The 17,018-nt window shown below is 35.4% G+C and overlaps 1 protein-coding gene and 1 long non-coding RNA gene across 3 annotated transcripts in view; both read left to right on the top strand.

The window, feature by feature from the left end:
* Window positions 1-5,653, top strand: part of LOC117321439 (transforming growth factor beta receptor type 3-like) — a 79,971-nt gene extending 74,318 nt beyond the window's left edge. Inside the window, exon 17 of the mRNA XM_033875858.1 lies at window positions 309-5,653. Coding sequence (XP_033731749.1) covers window positions 309-406 — 98 coding nt within the window. The 3' untranslated portion in view covers window positions 407-5,653. The remainder of the gene's footprint in view (window positions 1-308) is intronic.
* Window positions 5,654-9,220: 3,567 nt separating this feature from the next.
* Window positions 9,221-11,494, top strand: LOC117321429. Of its 2 annotated transcripts, none has more exons than XR_004531365.1 (3): window positions 9,221-10,729; window positions 10,948-11,301; window positions 11,378-11,494. It is a non-coding gene; the product is annotated as an uncharacterized LOC117321429 (long non-coding RNA). The 2 variants fall into 2 exon arrangements; XR_004531367.1 differs by having other exon boundaries at window positions 11,340-11,456.
* The last annotated feature ends 5,524 nt before the right edge of the window (window positions 11,495-17,018 follow it).

Raw genomic sequence — 17,018 nt, 5'->3', positions numbered from 1 at the left:
TTGATAACTAATCTGTGTAACTTCTTGTCTGTTGTTTCAATTTGCTGTTCTAGTCAGTAGATGTAATGATATTCTTGCTTTAAAAACACAATTTAAAAAATATCAGAATGAATTTTAGAACGAGTTACCATTAATAAGAAAAGAAAATTTCAAACTTGCAGAAAACCCAATAAAAATTGGTAGTGGTGGATGTCAAGATCCACTTAGGATGTCTTGTTTTCATTGTAAATCATTGTGAATATTCTGAGAGGCTGATCAGGAGTAAGTTAATGTATCCATTTAGATTATATTGTTTTGTTTATTTCTAGGTCCTATTAAACATGCGGTTGCCTCGCGAGGTGGGGTGCTGTCAGGGAGTGGGGAATCGACACCAATGTCCACTGCCCCCATCACCATTAATTCATAGTGAACCTGATAATGGTCAAGGCTGTGAAGGATATGACTAACCACTGCTGGCCTGGTGTGAGACATGTCCATTCTTTGGCCAATTGATGATACAGTCAAAACAAATCAATTTTACGGTAAAACGGGTAGCCGAGATGTGCTCTGATCACATTTCTGTATGGTCGGCACATTTCTTGTCTGGGTTTGGTCAGTTATTTACTGAGTCTGTCTCAGTTTTATTATTATTGTTTTTTTTTTTCATTATGATTTTGTTTTTTCACTAAGTTATGCATATCTTGTTGATGTACTCTTAGACTCCCAAGGCCTAGTGCTGCATCATTATATAATACATTATTAGTAGGATATTTGCAATATTGTCCATAGCCAAGTTATGAAACTACCATCTATTTTATTTTATATACATAATGTATCTACTTATTTAAGCGTGCTGAAATTTTCAGGGTTTTGTTGTTTTTGTTTCTGTCGTTTTTGTCAAACGAATGAGTGCTCGAATCTTGAAGGACATTTTTTGCCAATATACAGAATATAAACTATTAAACATGATATTTACTGGGAATCTTTGATAGTTCTACAGACTCTTCTCTTTGCCTCCATGTTCAGACATCTGACCAAGAAGAAAGCACAATCAGAGACTTTCTCAAGGTTTTATTCTCACATCAAACAAGGTAAAAATGCATTTTGGAAAGAAATTATGATAATCTTATGTAACACATGAAAATGCTATTAAAGTAAACATAAGATTTCCAAATATCAAAATAAGTAAAACAAAAGTTTTTAAAACAAATGTAAGAGAAAATATTCATTGCATATTTTAACATTGTGTCTGTTAAAACACATCAAAATATATATTGAATCTTTACCATTTTGAAATTTGAATTACCCAATAATCAGCCACGTGGTTTTGTCTGTGTGATGTGGTTTCTGTGGTCTGGGGCCTTGCTTGGTTGATGAGATAACTGGACCATACTGAGAAGTGTAGATATAGAACGGGTATTTATTGTATAAACTCCTTACCTCATACACCTTACTTACATATTTAGTAATGGTGTACTTATTCTCTTAGATTAATGCAACATATTGGTGCTTTGTAGTTTTCAGATTTTGTGTTTGTCAAAAGGCTACATGTTGTTATGTTTGTTTCTGCTGTTATTGGTTGTTTTATTCCTCTCAAAAGTGAGGCTGATATGTCACACAAGCTCCTAGCTGACTGGGATATACTGGGGTTAGCTGAATTGATTTATAAGCTTGAAGATGACTCTGATTGGTCACACAAGCTCCTACAGGTGTAGCTGACTAGGATATGTTGGGGTTAGCTGTATTGATTAAAGCTTGAAGATGACTAGGATTGGATATATTTCTAATTAGATGCATTTAGAGAAAACCAATTCCATTTTTACTTATTTTACCAAACATGTTGTTATTGATTCTTTTGCTTAATGATTTTTGAGATAGCATAGAAAATATGCAACTAAAGCATAGCATGCTTTGAAGAGTAGTGCTATTTTCTAAAAGAAGAAAGAAAATTTGAAGTGCTATTTTGTTTTTGTTACTGGTGTTTTGCTAAGTGCTATTTTGTTTTTTGTTACTTGTGCATCTCGTCTACGATACTGATCTTGTCTGGGTTACCTAGGGTACCACAGTCACTGATCTTGTCTGGGTTACCTAGGGTACCACAGTCACTGATCTTGTCTGGGTTCCCTAGGGTACCACAGTCACTGATCTTGTCTGGGTTACCATGATTACTTATGTTATCTAGGTTGCTAAATACTGCTACGGATCTAATGGGAGATCTTGTATTGATTACCTAGATTTGCTACTGCAGTCAGTCAAGGAACTTGATTACCAGTGTACCTGATCTTGGTTACCAAGGTTAGCTCAATCACCTAATCCAAGAAACTAGTGAGGCTATTGTGAGTGTTAACTGATAATACAGGATTTGCATCCGTTTTTGTCAACGGTTTATCTATCAAATCTCCCTTAAATAAGTAATATACTGTACATTATTACTTTCTGAAGATTTCCTATGGTCACAATCAGCATTTTGAAAATATTTTCACCTGAATATTTTAATCATCAAGTCTAATTTGTTTGAATCTTTTTGAATGCTTAGTATGTTGGGGCATTATATCCAGACTGTGTTTCATTTAGAAAGGTTAGTAAAATATTTTATTATTCAGTACAGACATGTTATTACTGACAATAAGTCGAGTACAAATGTGTTATTATTCAAGATTTTACCTGTTGTAACTCTTAACAGGTGTTTTATAGTGTTAAGTAAGATTCAATTAAAAAAAAACCTGTTTATTGAAATATAGATTGAATACCTGTATGTTACATAGGTGAAAACTGTATTATTTATCTACAGATCTGAGTGAATAATTTTTACTGTTCTTGGAGATTTTCTTTTTATTTCTCTAGTTTTTAATGAAGTTCTGTGTGTTTTTTGTTTTCCTACTGCAAACAAATATTTTAGAATCATGATATGAGAATTGCTATATTTGACTGGAGATTTTAAGAAGAAAGGATTTGTATAAGATTTTGTATTCATGTATAAAATGGCAATATATGGAAAGCTACAGGAGCCTGAGAAGGTTGATAGTGGGAGAAAGTTAATCCTCAGTAAACTGATACTGCATCTTTTATAAAGGAGTACATGGAGTGCTTTTACTGTTTTGATTTTAACTTATACTTATATACAAGTCTTTTATTTAAATTTGTCAAAAACCTGTTTTTGGTTACAGTTGAGTTTCCTAATCTTGCTTTTTTATGCATGACATTTTAATTATTTGTCTATGCCTTCCTTTTTCCTATTTTTTTTTTTTTAAACATTACTCTTTCACTCACTCAGAAAATAAATTCATAAGTTAGAATATTATTTAGAAGCCAATAAATTGCCTCTTGTTTCACCCTGAACCTGCCACCTACCCTAGAATTCAATTTATAATAATTGTATTTATGCTATGTAATTTAGTACAGATGTGTTGTATGTCTGTTTGAAATGCTTTATTTCCAAAGCCTTTGTTCTTAGTAAATTTAGATTTATCCTTGTCAAATCTCATGATCAATGGCAATCTCACAACAGACTGTATACAAGTTGAAAATTGAGGTACATCAATTTGAAATTCAGCATGTTGTTTATGAATAACATAAGGAATTCTATGCAAATTATTGACAAAACCAGTTATTGCAGTTATTTTCAATAACAATACAAATTATCTGTGGAAGAATTTTTGAAGCTCGATCCTAAACTGCACCTCTAAACCTTCACCCAACATCAATGGTTGATAATTATAAACTTGCAAGAAACACATATTATAACGTTATTTAAAGAAGAGTCATACACTTTTTCACTGATTCTATTTTATTCCTTTTTTGTTCGAACCTGACATAATTTAATGATCATGTTAAAATGTGCTGGCACCTGTCGACATGTGCAAACATACCTTTTCTCTGATTTCTTTTCACCTGGCTAAGATATGAATTTTCATTAACCTCAGTAGTACCTAATTATCTGTATAGAATAATATTTTGAATTGAGGCTATTAGTTAATAACAATAGGAAGCTGCCTTTTATGTAAAGGAGATACTTGTCAACCTGTATTAAGAAGACACTAGTTGTGTGGTGATACCCTGTAAAGGAGATGCTAGTTGTGTGGTGATACCCTGTAAAGGAGACACTAGTTGTGTGGTGATACCCTGTAAAGGAGACGATAGTTGTGTGGTGATACCCAGTAAGGGAGACACTAGTTGTGTGGTGATACCCTGTAAAGGAGACGATAGTTGTGTGGTGATACCCTGTAAAGGAGACACTAGTTGTGTGGTGATACCCTGTAAAGGAGACGATAGTTGTGTGGTGATACCCTGTAAAGGAGATGCTAGTTGTGTGGTGATACCCTGTAAAGGAGATGCTAGTTGTGTGGTGATACCCAGTAAAGGAGACGATAGTTGTGTGGTGATACCCTGTAAAGGAGACACTAGTTGTGTGTGATACCCAGTAAAGGATACACTAGTTGTGTGGTGATACCCTGTAAAGGAGACACTAGTTGTGTGGTGATACCCTGTAAAGGAGACGATAGTTGTGTGGTGATACCCAGTAAAGGAGACACTAGTTGTGTGGTGATACCCTGTAAAGGAGACACTAGTTGTGTGGTGATACCCAGTAAAGGAGACACTAGTTTTGTGGTGATACCCTGTAAAGGAGACACTAGTTGTGTGGTGATACCCTGTAAAGGAGACGATAGTTGTGTGGTGATACCCTGTAAAGGAGATGCTAGTTGTGTGGTGATACCCAGTAAAGGAGACGATAGTTGTGTGGTGATACCCTGTAAAGGAGACACTAGTTGTGTGTGATACCCAGTAAAGGATACACTAGTTGTGTGGTGATACCCTGTAAAGGAGACGATAGTTGTGTGGTGATACCCAGTAAAGGAGACGATAGTTGTGTGGTGATACCCAGTAAAGGAGACACTAGTTGTGTGGTGATACCCTGTAAAGGAGACGATAGTTGTGTGGTGATACTCTGTAAAGGAGACACTAGTTGTGTGGTGATACCCAGTAAAGGAGACACTAGTTTTGTGGTGATACCCTGTAAAGGAGACACTAGTTGTGTGGTGATACCCTGTAAAGGAGACGATAGTTGTGTGGTGATACCCTGTAAAGGAGATGCTAGTTGTGTGGTGATACCCAGTAAAGGAGACGATAGTTGTGTGGTGATACCCTGTAAAGGAGACACTAGTTGTGTGTGATACCCAGTAAAGGATACACTAGTTGTGTGGTGATACCCTGTAAAGGAGACGATAGTTGTGTGGTGATACCCAGTAAAGGAGACGATAGTTGTGTGGTGATACCCAGTAAAGGAGACACTAGTTGTGTGGTGATACCCTGTAAAGGAGACGATAGTTGTGTGGTGATACTCTGTAAAGGAGACACTAGTTGTGTGGTGATACCCTGTAAAGGAGACACTAGTTGTGTGGTGATACCCAGTAAAGGAGACGCTAGTCGCGTGGTGATACCCAGTAAAGGAGAGGATAGTTGTGTGGTGATACCCTGTAAAGGAGACGATAGTTGTGTGGTGATACCCAGTAAAGGAGACACTAGTTGTGTGGTGATACCCTGTAAAGGAGACGATAGTTGTGTGGTGATACCCTGTAAAGGAGACACTAGTTGTGTGTGATACCCTGTAAAGGAGATGATAGTTGTGTGGTGATACCCTGTAAAGGAGACACTAGTTGTGTGTGATACCCTGTAAAGGAGATGATAGTTGTGTGGTGATACCCTGTAAAGGAGACACTAGTTGTGTGTGATACCCTGTAAAGGAGACGATAGTTGTGTGGTGATACCCAGTAAAGGAGACGATAGTTGTGTGGTAATACCCATTAAGGAGACGCTAGTTGTGTGGTGATACCCTGTAAAGGAGACGATAGTTGTGTGGTGATACCCAGTAAAGGAGACACTAGTTGTGTGGTGATACCCAGTAAAGGAGACACTAGTTGTGTGGTGATACCCAGTAAAGGAGACGATAGTTGTGTGGTGATACCCAGTAAAGGAGACACTAGCTAGTTACCCTGAAAATAAGGCTCCCTTCTACAATGTAAAGATTTTTTGTCAATAGGATAATGCCTGAAACCAGTAATTAAAAGTGTTGTATAGTACATACTTTGCTTAAAATGAAATAGTTTGTCAATAGTTGTTCTGTTTTATCTGAAGTAGCTATTAGGAAAATTGATCAGGAAACTGTACAGCTAACATATATTATGCACTGAACATGGGTACTGAAATTCATATATATTTTGCCATCCAAATAGCTCAATGACTTACCAAATGATTGTTATTCAGAGCTGTGTTACGGGTATTGTCAGCAGCCAGGAAATTCAGGAAACATGATTAATTATTGTTTTATTATTTTTTCGGAAACTCCTGAATTAATATCTTTTTCACAGTGTATAGATTTCTTTTTAAATGGCGTGGTTATATATCTCATGGCAGTCACTCTAAATCATTTTGAAATTGATTGCAGTCATCAACATTTTAAAGTATTAATGATTGAATCTTAATAATGTTCAAGAACACAGGGAGGTGAATTAATTGTCTTCAGACAATGCTAAATAGCTGCTAAGCTGAAAACTTTGTGAAAAAATATGTGAATGACCTTGTTAAGATGTTTCGAGAGATTTAACAAACTGAAATCCTGTCACAACTAGCATACAAATCTTACAACCAAAATCATTTCCTACCGGAAATATTTCTAATTATTTGAAACAAAAATAGATTTCTTTTCACAATTGGTCAAACAGATCATTAAATTTTCCAAATTAGGCCAACATTAATTTTTTCAAATCTTTTTGTGGTTAATGGGATGAAGTATGTAAGTTATAATTTGATTATAGGTTTGATTTTGAGGGTCTACATTATACTCTCTCTGTCATATCTGATTTTTTTTTCTAAAATCTAACTTATCTGCTAAAGAAAACAATAAATTAAGGACAAAAACTGACAAAGTATGATGTCACAAAAAGGAATTGTGAAAGTTATTCAATGTATTATTTAATGTACAGGAGAAGTATTTAATTCCCTTTGCCAAAGACTTAAAATAGGAGGTATGGGAAGGGGGTTATTATAGGGGGTATGGGAAGGGGGTTAATATAGGAGGTATGGGAAGGGGGTTAATATAGGAGGTATGGGAAGGGGGTTAATATAGGAGGTATGGGAAGGGGGTTAATATAGGGGGTATGGGAAGGGGGTTAATATAGGAGGTATGGGAAGGGGGTTAATATAGGAGGTATGGGAAGGGGGTTAATATAGGAGGTATGGGAAGGGAGTTAATATAGGGGGTATGGGAAGGGGGTTAATATAGGGGGTATGGGAAGGGGGTTAATATAGGAGGTATGGGAAGGGGGTTAATATAGGAGGTATGGGAAGGGGGTTCAGGTAGAAGGTTTGTTGAACAAAAACAAAAACAAAAAATAAATGTTGGCCTTAAACAAGGAAAGTTTTCCATAGCTGGTGTGCACCAATTCATCTCCTGGTCAGTTCTTCAGCATTTCTAAAGTTTTGAAGTAATGAATGATGAGGATGTATCTGCTTTCCTTAAATAAGTGCCTTTTGTAAAGTTTGAATTCAGCGAGTGAAAATGAACTGACTGATGATTTCTATCTGAATCTACTGGCCAGTGGTTTCTGAACGAATCTGAATCTAAATGGTTTCTGTATGAATCTGAATCTACTGGCCAGTGATTTCTGTATGAAACTACTGACGGGTGATTTCTGTATGAAACTACTGACGGGTGATTTCTGTATGAATCTGAAACTGCTGACTGGTTGTTTCTGTATGAATCTACTCACCAGTGAGTCTGCTGACCGATGGTTTCTAATTGAACTACCAACCAGTAGTTTCTGTATGAATATACTGACCATTGAATCTGCTGACCGTCTGTTTAAATCTACTAACCAGAAGTTTTTGTATAAATCAAATTACCGTTGGTTTCTGTATGATTATATACTGACATGTGGTTTCTGTATGAAAATACTGATTGGTGGTTTCTGTATAAAACTACCAACCAGTGGTTTCTGTATGTGAACCAGCTGTTGACCATTGAAAATATTGACCGGTGATTTCTGTATGGTTATGACTTTAATGACCATATCAGTTCTTAAAATTTATCTGTAGTTAATTTTCCTTTTTACAAAGCAAAACCAAACCATTTTGCCAAATTTTGGATCGACTATAAAAACATGTTACAATTGTTTCTCACGTAATATTGAAGTACCCGGTATTGTAATATTGTAATAGGTCTTTGTTTATGTAGTACATTTTCTTAGTCTTGTAGTAGTTTTGTTATATAATACTTACATACCACTTAAAATTATCAGCTGGGTGTGATTGCAAGTTTACATGTGAATAAAGATTATTTTATGTTTAGTAAAATATTGGGATGTTTTGTGGAAATGTTTGTTCTGTCTTTCTCCCCACCTTTGAAGTAACATTATATGTTTAGATTGGACATAGATTTTGTTATCGATCATCTGACTAGACAGCGGAAATTTTAAAACTAGTGTTTTTATTGAAGATACATTCTTTAAATTCAGTTTACTATTAATTAGTTTTACCTGAGAAATAGATGGTCTGTTTTGGTTATCATTAAAAACTAAAAGTTGCCTCATTGATCAAACTACAAGAGGATATAGGTGAATTTCCCCCCCAATTTAATACCAAATGGAACCTTTTATTATTTTGACTCCTATTTTGACTCTGGGTCTGGACATCATTAGGTTAATTTTTATTTAGTGTGTGTTAGTTACGAGTTGTGAGAATGTGTAAACGGAGCAATCAGTAGCTCTGTAACAATGATACCTATGTACGTTTGGTATGTAGCTATCTGATGTCTGTAACAATGATACCTATGTACGTTTGGTATGTAGCTATCTGATGTCTGTAACAATGATACCTATGTACGTTTGGTATGTAGCTATCTGATGTCTGTAACAATGATACCTATGTACGTTTGGTATGTAGCTATCTGATGTCTGTAACAATGATACCTATGTACGTTTGGTATGTAGCTATCTGATGTCTGTAACAATGATACCTATGTACGTTTGGTATGTAGCTATCTGATGTCTGTAACAATGATACCTATGTACGTTTGGTATGTAGCTATCTGATGTCTGTAACCAAGTCAAGCTTGATGTGATTGAGTGTTCAAATGTTGTCGCTAACCTTTTCAGCTGTTTGACATAGAAATTATGTTTCAGGGTTTACAGATGTAAAGATATCACCTCATTATTGTAATTGTGCTGTCTTATCCACAAAATGCTGGTTCTATTCGATCCTTCTCTGTACAGGTAATTCCTAAGTTGATAGAGTAAACGTGGATCAGCCCTATGATATTAAATGCTGCCAGAATTGGATTATTTTTACCAAAAAAGCCTTGCAATATGATTTCCTGTGTCTAATAGCCTAGCTTGAAGTGACGAGTCGGTGGAGTATGAAATATGTTTGTATTGTTAAATCTATGAATCATTACCGGTAACTGATTGTTGATTGTGAATTTTTTCACACAGATATTATATTGATATGCTGTTGTAATTGCAGTTATTTCCCTTGAGGGAGGTTTCTAACATAAAAGCCACTCTCAGAACCCCATTATTCACTGTGACATGTAACATATTGTAACTTTTTATTTCAAGTGACTACAAAATGGGACAGTTTGATGAATAAAGTTACAATGGATATAACTGCAGTATCTTAAGTGAAACATTTAAAGATGGTTGTATATTGTTATAAATATTAATATGTATATAGTTACTTCATTAGAAAAGCAGCATTTTAAACTGAAAAATTACTTTGGAGTGAATTAAAGCTTCGGTGAGTGATAATTTGTGTTTTTTGTGTGCTACTATTGTGGACCTGTGACCGTTGTGACTATGTTATTGTGGACCTGTGACCGTTGTGACCATGTTATTGTTTAATTACCTGGTATATGGTGCCTCCTACCTCAATTTGAAACATGTTTATGTATGTTCATGTGTTTTATTTTAATAAATAAGTATATTTTTTTCAAAACAGTGATTTTGTACAATAAAGCTGGTCAACTATTAAACAATAAATGTTTACCATTTTATAAAGTTAAGACCTATTCTAATTCTAGGCTCTATGACAGATTTGGAAAGACATGCATTCTTGATAATTTGTAAACAATTTGAAATTAAAAGATAAATTAAAGTTATATGTTTTTAAGATAAGATGGTAGACATTACATGTTTGATATTTGACAAATCTTCAAGATGAGTTTGTTTGTAGCATCCTCACTTAATTAAAGATAGATAAGTGATGTGAATCTCAATGTGGTTACAAGTTTACACCTGTATGTCCAGTGAAACATTAATATGTGTGATTTCAGTGACTATGGTGTGGTATAAACACTGTTACTTTGTAAAACTTGACATAGAATAATGACCTCGAAGTTTGGAACCAAGCATAGATGGTTTGAGTTTTTGCCCGATGGTCATTTCGTATATTGGTGACACTAGAGTTTATATATATATATATATATGTGTGTGTGTTGAAAGTTACCTAATCAATCTTTTTCTGCTACAATTCTATTATCATTTTGTACATTTTTATAATCCATGTAATCTACTCAAAGTGGATGAGAATGAACCGATCAATCCATTTGTCATTTCATATAAACTTATATCAACTTTAAACCTCAGAGTATATAACATACCGATTTGTCTGATGAAGGTGACAGAGTTGATAACATACTGATTTGTCTGATAAAGGTGACTGATTTGTCTGATGAAGGTGACAGATTTGTCTGATGAAGGTGACAGTATATAACATACCGATTTGTCTGATGAAGGTGACTGATTTGTCTGATGAAGGTGACAGTACATGTATATAACATACTGATTTGTCTGATGAAGGTGACTGATTTGTCTGATGAAGGTGACAGTATATAACATACTGATTTGTCTGATGAAGGTGACAGAGTTGATAACATACTGATTTGTCTGATGAAGGTGACAGATTTGTCTGATGAAGGTGACTGATTTGTCTGATGAAGGTGACAGATTTGTCTGATGAAGGTGACTGATTAGTCTGATGAAGGTGACAGATTTGTCTGATGAAGGTGACTGATTTGTCTGATGAAGGTAACAGAGAACATAAGTACTAGTTACTGAAATGTCACATATTATCCTCTCACTGGTTCTGGTATGAATGTATTTAATCTGCATATTTATTCTTACCAATCCGAGGATTTTGTTTTATAATGTAGAACATTTCAACTAAATTAAATGTAACCAGAATTACTGTAAAATAGTATGCTGAGAATCAACAATCTTTAAAGTTGTTGAAAAGGCATTTTGAATAAAGAAAGCATTAACTATTAGACAGGTGTGTTCCTTTGATAGACCTAGCCTGTAATATGTAAGGTGTGTTCCTTTGATAGACCTAGCCTGTAATATGTAAGGTGTGTTCCTTTGATAGACCTAGCCTGTAATATGTAGTGATTTCGGTAATTTGGGTTCTTACAGTCAGGTGTGTGGATACTGCAAACAATCTCTGCCATCATTTTTTTCGTTGACCGTTGTTGGTTTTAGCTTAACAATCTATATGATTTTGAGATATTACTGTGTATTCTGTACATAATAAATTGTATATCATGGTGTATATGTATTTTACAATGTTTACACTGTATTTTGCATGCAGATAATGTATTGATCAACTTATATACATCACACATATTATTATCATAAGTCAATCAAGATAACTGTACACCAATAGAAATGTCCTGTTGTGTCATGTGATTTATGGTCAGGGTCACATGATAGTACATGTTTCATTCTCGTGCACCACATGACCAAGCTGACCTTCTTACATATATTTCATTGATGATTTTTTTCTTTTGTATGTCAATGTGTGACTCTCAAGATATTTCTTGTCTTTTTCCACAATCTAGATTTCTAAGCTGTATTGAGATACAGTCATACAAACATGTCAAAAGCCTAAGCCATACTGCTCTGTAACATCATACATTATGCAATCTTTTGAAAAACTATATAAATGGCCAGTACATTAGGATATACGCAGAAACTATGACTAATCTGTATACCTCGAAATAGAGTTGATTTTGTTGGATATACTTTTTAGCCCACCATCATCAGATGGTGGGCTATTCAAATCGCCCTGCGTCCGTGGTCCGTCGTCCGTCCCTCCGTCCGTCCGTCCGTCCGTCCCTCCGTCCGTCCGTAAACAATTCTTGTTATCGCTAATCCTCCGAAAGTACTGAAGGGATCTTTCTCAAATTTCATATGTGGGTTCCCCTTGGTGCCTAGTTATGCATATTGCATTTTGAGACCAATCGGAAAACAACATGGCCGACAGGCAGCCATCTTGGATTTTGACAATTGAAGTTTGTTATCGCTATTTCTGAGAAAGTACTGAAGGGATCTTTCTCAAATTTCATATGTAGGCTCCCCTTGGTGCCTAGTTATGCATATTGCATTTTGAGACCAATCGGAAAACAACATGGCCGACAGGCAGCCATCTTGGATTTTGACAATTAAAGTTTGTTATCGCTATTTCTGAGAAAGTACTGAAGGGATCTTTCTCAAATTTCATATGTAGGCTCCCCTTGGTGCCTAGTTATGCATATTGCATTTTGAGACCAATCGGAAAACAACATGGCCGACAGGCAGCCATCTTGGATTTTGATAATAGAAGTTTGTTATCGCTATTTTTCAGAAAGTACTGAAGGGATCTTTCTCAAATTTCATATGTAGGTTCCACTTGGTGCCTAGTTATGCATATTGAGACCAATCGGAAAACAACATGGCCGACAGGCAGCCATCTTGGATTTTGATAATTGAAGTTTGTTATCGCTATTTCTGAAAAAGTACTGAAGGGATCTTTCTCAGATTTCATATGTAGGCTCCCCTTGGTACTTAGTTATACATATTGCATTTGAGACCAATCGGAAGACAACATGGCCGACAGGCAGCCATCTTGTATTTTGATAATTGAAGATTGTTATTGCTATTTCTGAGAAAGTACTGAAGGGATCTTTCTCAAATTTCATATGTAGGCTCCCCTTGGTACTTAGTTATGCATATTGCATTTTGAGACCAATCGGAAGACAACATGGCCGACAGGCAGCCATCTTGTATTTTGATAATTGAAGTTTGTTATCGCTATTTCTGAGAAAGTACTGAAGGGATCTTTCTCAAATTTCATATGTAGGCTCCCCTTGGTGCCTAGTTATGCATATTGCATTTTGAGACCAATCGGAAGACAACATGGCCGACAGGCAGCCATCTTGGATTTTGACAATTGAAGATTGTTATCGCTATTTCTGAGAAAGTACTGAAGAGATCTTTCTCAAATTTTATATGTAGGTTCCCCTTGGTGCCTAGTTATGCATATTGCATTTTGAGACCAATCGGAAAACAACATGGCCGACAGGCAGCCATCTTGGATTTTGACAATTGAAGTTTGTTATTGCTATTTCTCAGAAATTGCTGAAGGGATCTTTCTGAAATTTCATTTGTAGGTTGCCCTCTGTGCCTAGTTATGCATATTGGATTTTGAGACCAGTCAGAAAACAACCTGCCTGACAGGCAGCCATCTTGTATTTTGACAATTGAAGTTTGTTATCGCTATTTTACAGAAGGTACTGAAGGGATCTTTCTGAAAATTTCATATGTAGGTTCCCCTTGGTCCCTGGTGTTGCATTTTGGGACCAATCCGAAAACAACAGACAGCCATTATCGCCAAATCTTAAATTTTATATATAGGTTACCCTTGTTTGAAAAGTCCTAGAGGGCTGTTTCTGAATTTACACAGATTAGTAAGACTTAGAGGAAGGGAAAAGTAGAGAAAAGATCAATCTGACATGGAACCTATAAAGATCATTCAATGGTGGGCGCCAAGATCCCTCTGGTTTCAGTAGCTGTATCTGTTGTCTCTAATTTTTTAAATTGACATTTCAAGTAATTTTTCTTATGATCTATTAAGTTTATCTTTATAATTGCATATTTCTCTTTATGTGCTGTTGGAGTACATGTAACTGGTGATTACAAAGGTTATCACCATCACAGGGGATTCCTGTGTGTGTTGTCACCATCACAGGGAATTATTCCTGTGTGTGTTGTCACCACCACAGGGGATTCCTCTGTGTGTTGTCTTCATCACAGGGGATTCCTCTGTGTGTGTTCATGTGTGATATTTACACTGCAGGTTGTTTTATTTAATAGATCTGAACATTTAGGAAAATAATCCTTTATAATTGTATAATTATTTGAACAATGCGTTGTGAATTGTTAAGTACATAATTCTCTGTACACATCTGTGCTTCTAAACACAAGTGGGTTAAGTTTGAATTAGATATCAAACTTGTAACCGTTTCCATCACCCAGGAATCGCAACATAATTCTACATCAGCTATAGTTTGTATCTTAACTATGGCATGATCTTCAGTCATCACTTTGTCAATTTGTCCTCTTTGATAACTGGTTAGGTTTTTAACTTGCAGTTGTATGAACTGTTTGTACATTGAGTGTAAATATCCAACTAAGGATATGTTCTTCTTGCAAAATTATACCATAAAGTATTATAATATGTTTAAATCTCCATACAAAGATTTTTTTCTTCATAATTCAAACTTATTGCAATGTTGATTTCGGTACGTTTTGATGCCAGACACTCTCTGCTACATCTATTTTAGGTGTCGTTTTATGCCAAACATAAGCTGTGATATTCTTCCTTTTGTGCGCTTTTTCTTGGATAAGTTTATAAAAGCATTACGGAAAAGTTATTATTAGTGAACTTGGTATCTGATGGGGAAGCTCGGGAAGGCAGTTCATTTATATAAATTCATAAAAAGTCTATATCTTTTCCATTGTTTCTATTTTAAAGGTATATCTGAATTTAACAACCGTATACCTTTCAATCAATTGCATGTACAAAAGGTTATTGTTGGTATGTAGGTATAGATTAGCGGACTCCCGACCACTGGTCTATACAAGGATACACTTTTATACGGGTTAGTACTTATATATTTTATCTGATAAATACATGCCAGTGTCTATAAACAGATATACGATAGTCTGTCTATACACAGATTTGTGTTGGCCTGTCTATATACAGATTTGTTTTGGCGTGTCTATACAGATTTGCGTTGGCCTGTCTATATACAGATTTGCGTTGGCCTGTCTATATACAGATATACGATAGTCTGTCTATATACAGATTTGCGTTGGCCTGTCTATATTCAGATTTGCGTTGGCCTTTCTATACACAGATTTGCGTTGGCCTGTCTATATACAGATTTGCGTTGGCCTGTCTATATACAGATTTGCGTTGGCCTGTCTATACACAGATATACGATAGTCTGTCTATACACATATTTGCGTTGGCCTGTCTATATACAGATTTGTGTTGACCTGTCTATACACAGATTTGCGTTGGCCTGTCTATACACAGATTTGCGTTGGCCTGTCTATACACAGATTTGTGTTGGCCTGTCTATATACAGATTTGCGTTGGCCTGTCTATAAACAGTGATCTGTCTATGAACAGTTTTGCCTGAAGCATTCGAAAAAAAGTCTTGCACGAGACTGTCTATATACAGCTATGGATTTATATCGTGCCATTGTCAAAACATTGTTTTCACGTTTAGGTTACTGTATGTACTTTTCTAAAAGTTTTTTTTGTGTGTTTTATGTCATATTGTTATCACATCAGTTCATATCAAAACTCATAGATGCACTCATTCAACAGGCATACAAACTATCTACCGTTAGCCTCGATCACTCGGTCAACACATGTACAATTTTACCTATTTGACTTACTAAACACATGTATAAAAACATATCTTCACTTACTCAACACACGAACCAATCAACAAAGCACAAAACACGTAATGTTTTCAAGGAGTCCTAGACTTTGTCCAATGTTCTAGAGTGATATATGTTGTCAGAAAAAATCTAGTAAGACAATGTCTTGTCAATATGTATTGTATACTTTTTTATGAAGGTACTCATTATCGAATATTATTAACACCATTATATTAGATATAACTCCCGAATTTGCTTGCCGCAAATTGCACAAATGACGAAATATATGAATAGAACGTTGGACAAAGTGACACACCACCGCCATCTCACCTTTCACAAATCACGATATCTTGTATAAAAATCTGTTGTCTCGTCTATCATACCGGTTGTATGTTGAAATTGAATCATGTGAATGTTTACATTCATGTATCTTTATAAGCTAAAATTGAATAAAGATTTAAAAAAAAAATGGTTTGTTATGATGTATTGAGAACAAGGATATGATGTGATGATAACATTTGGTACCGTAAACCGTCCATCGAACTGTGAATGTCAACCTTTTAGAAAAATCGAATGTCCAATGTTCATGTTGACAACATAATGTCAGCCCCATCATGTTCTACACGTTGTAAATAGAAACCACAAATCAATATGATCCATATTTGGAAGACATAACACAATTTTGCGATACCAGATCAAATTTCAATTCCATCTGCAGGTAGTACATTAAAGCAGATATCCCACGAGGAAAACAAATACCAGAGATGAGGGAGTAAACACCGCACCAAATGTAGTAAAAATAAAACAGGCGATTTCACCCCGAAAAAGTTTAGTATTCATTTATACAAGTCCACAAGATCATTTGGTATTTGATGAAAGAACGTTACTAACTGCGGAATAGTATTGGCTCAAGTCAAACCGAAGAACAAGAATTGTTAGTAGCACATGCTGCAGGAACATCCATGATGCGAAAGAACTCGCGAAATCATTGAAACAAAACAACAACGTTAACCTATCTGGATATTTCAACCGTCCAGACAAACTTTAAGACTCACTCAATGTAAATAACACTTCGTGATATAAAGAAGTCCCAGCTGTTATTGACTTATCTTGTGACAATACAATCCCAGACGTCACATTCACCGATGTTATCAGCCATTTTGTTAATATGCAACCAATATGATATAGAATGCTCTTTTATCACATGTAACATGTCCTAACCGTAATAGATAAAGTAACCAATCATACTTGACATACCTGATTCACCATATTTTCCTT

This window comes from Pecten maximus, chromosome 2 (genome assembly GCF_902652985.1).
Source record: "Pecten maximus chromosome 2, xPecMax1.1, whole genome shotgun sequence".
In the NCBI taxonomy this organism is placed as follows: domain Eukaryota; kingdom Metazoa; phylum Mollusca; class Bivalvia; order Pectinida; family Pectinidae; genus Pecten; species Pecten maximus.
The sequence above is the reverse complement of the archived record's forward strand: the minus strand, read 5'-3'. Positions and strand labels throughout refer to the sequence as shown.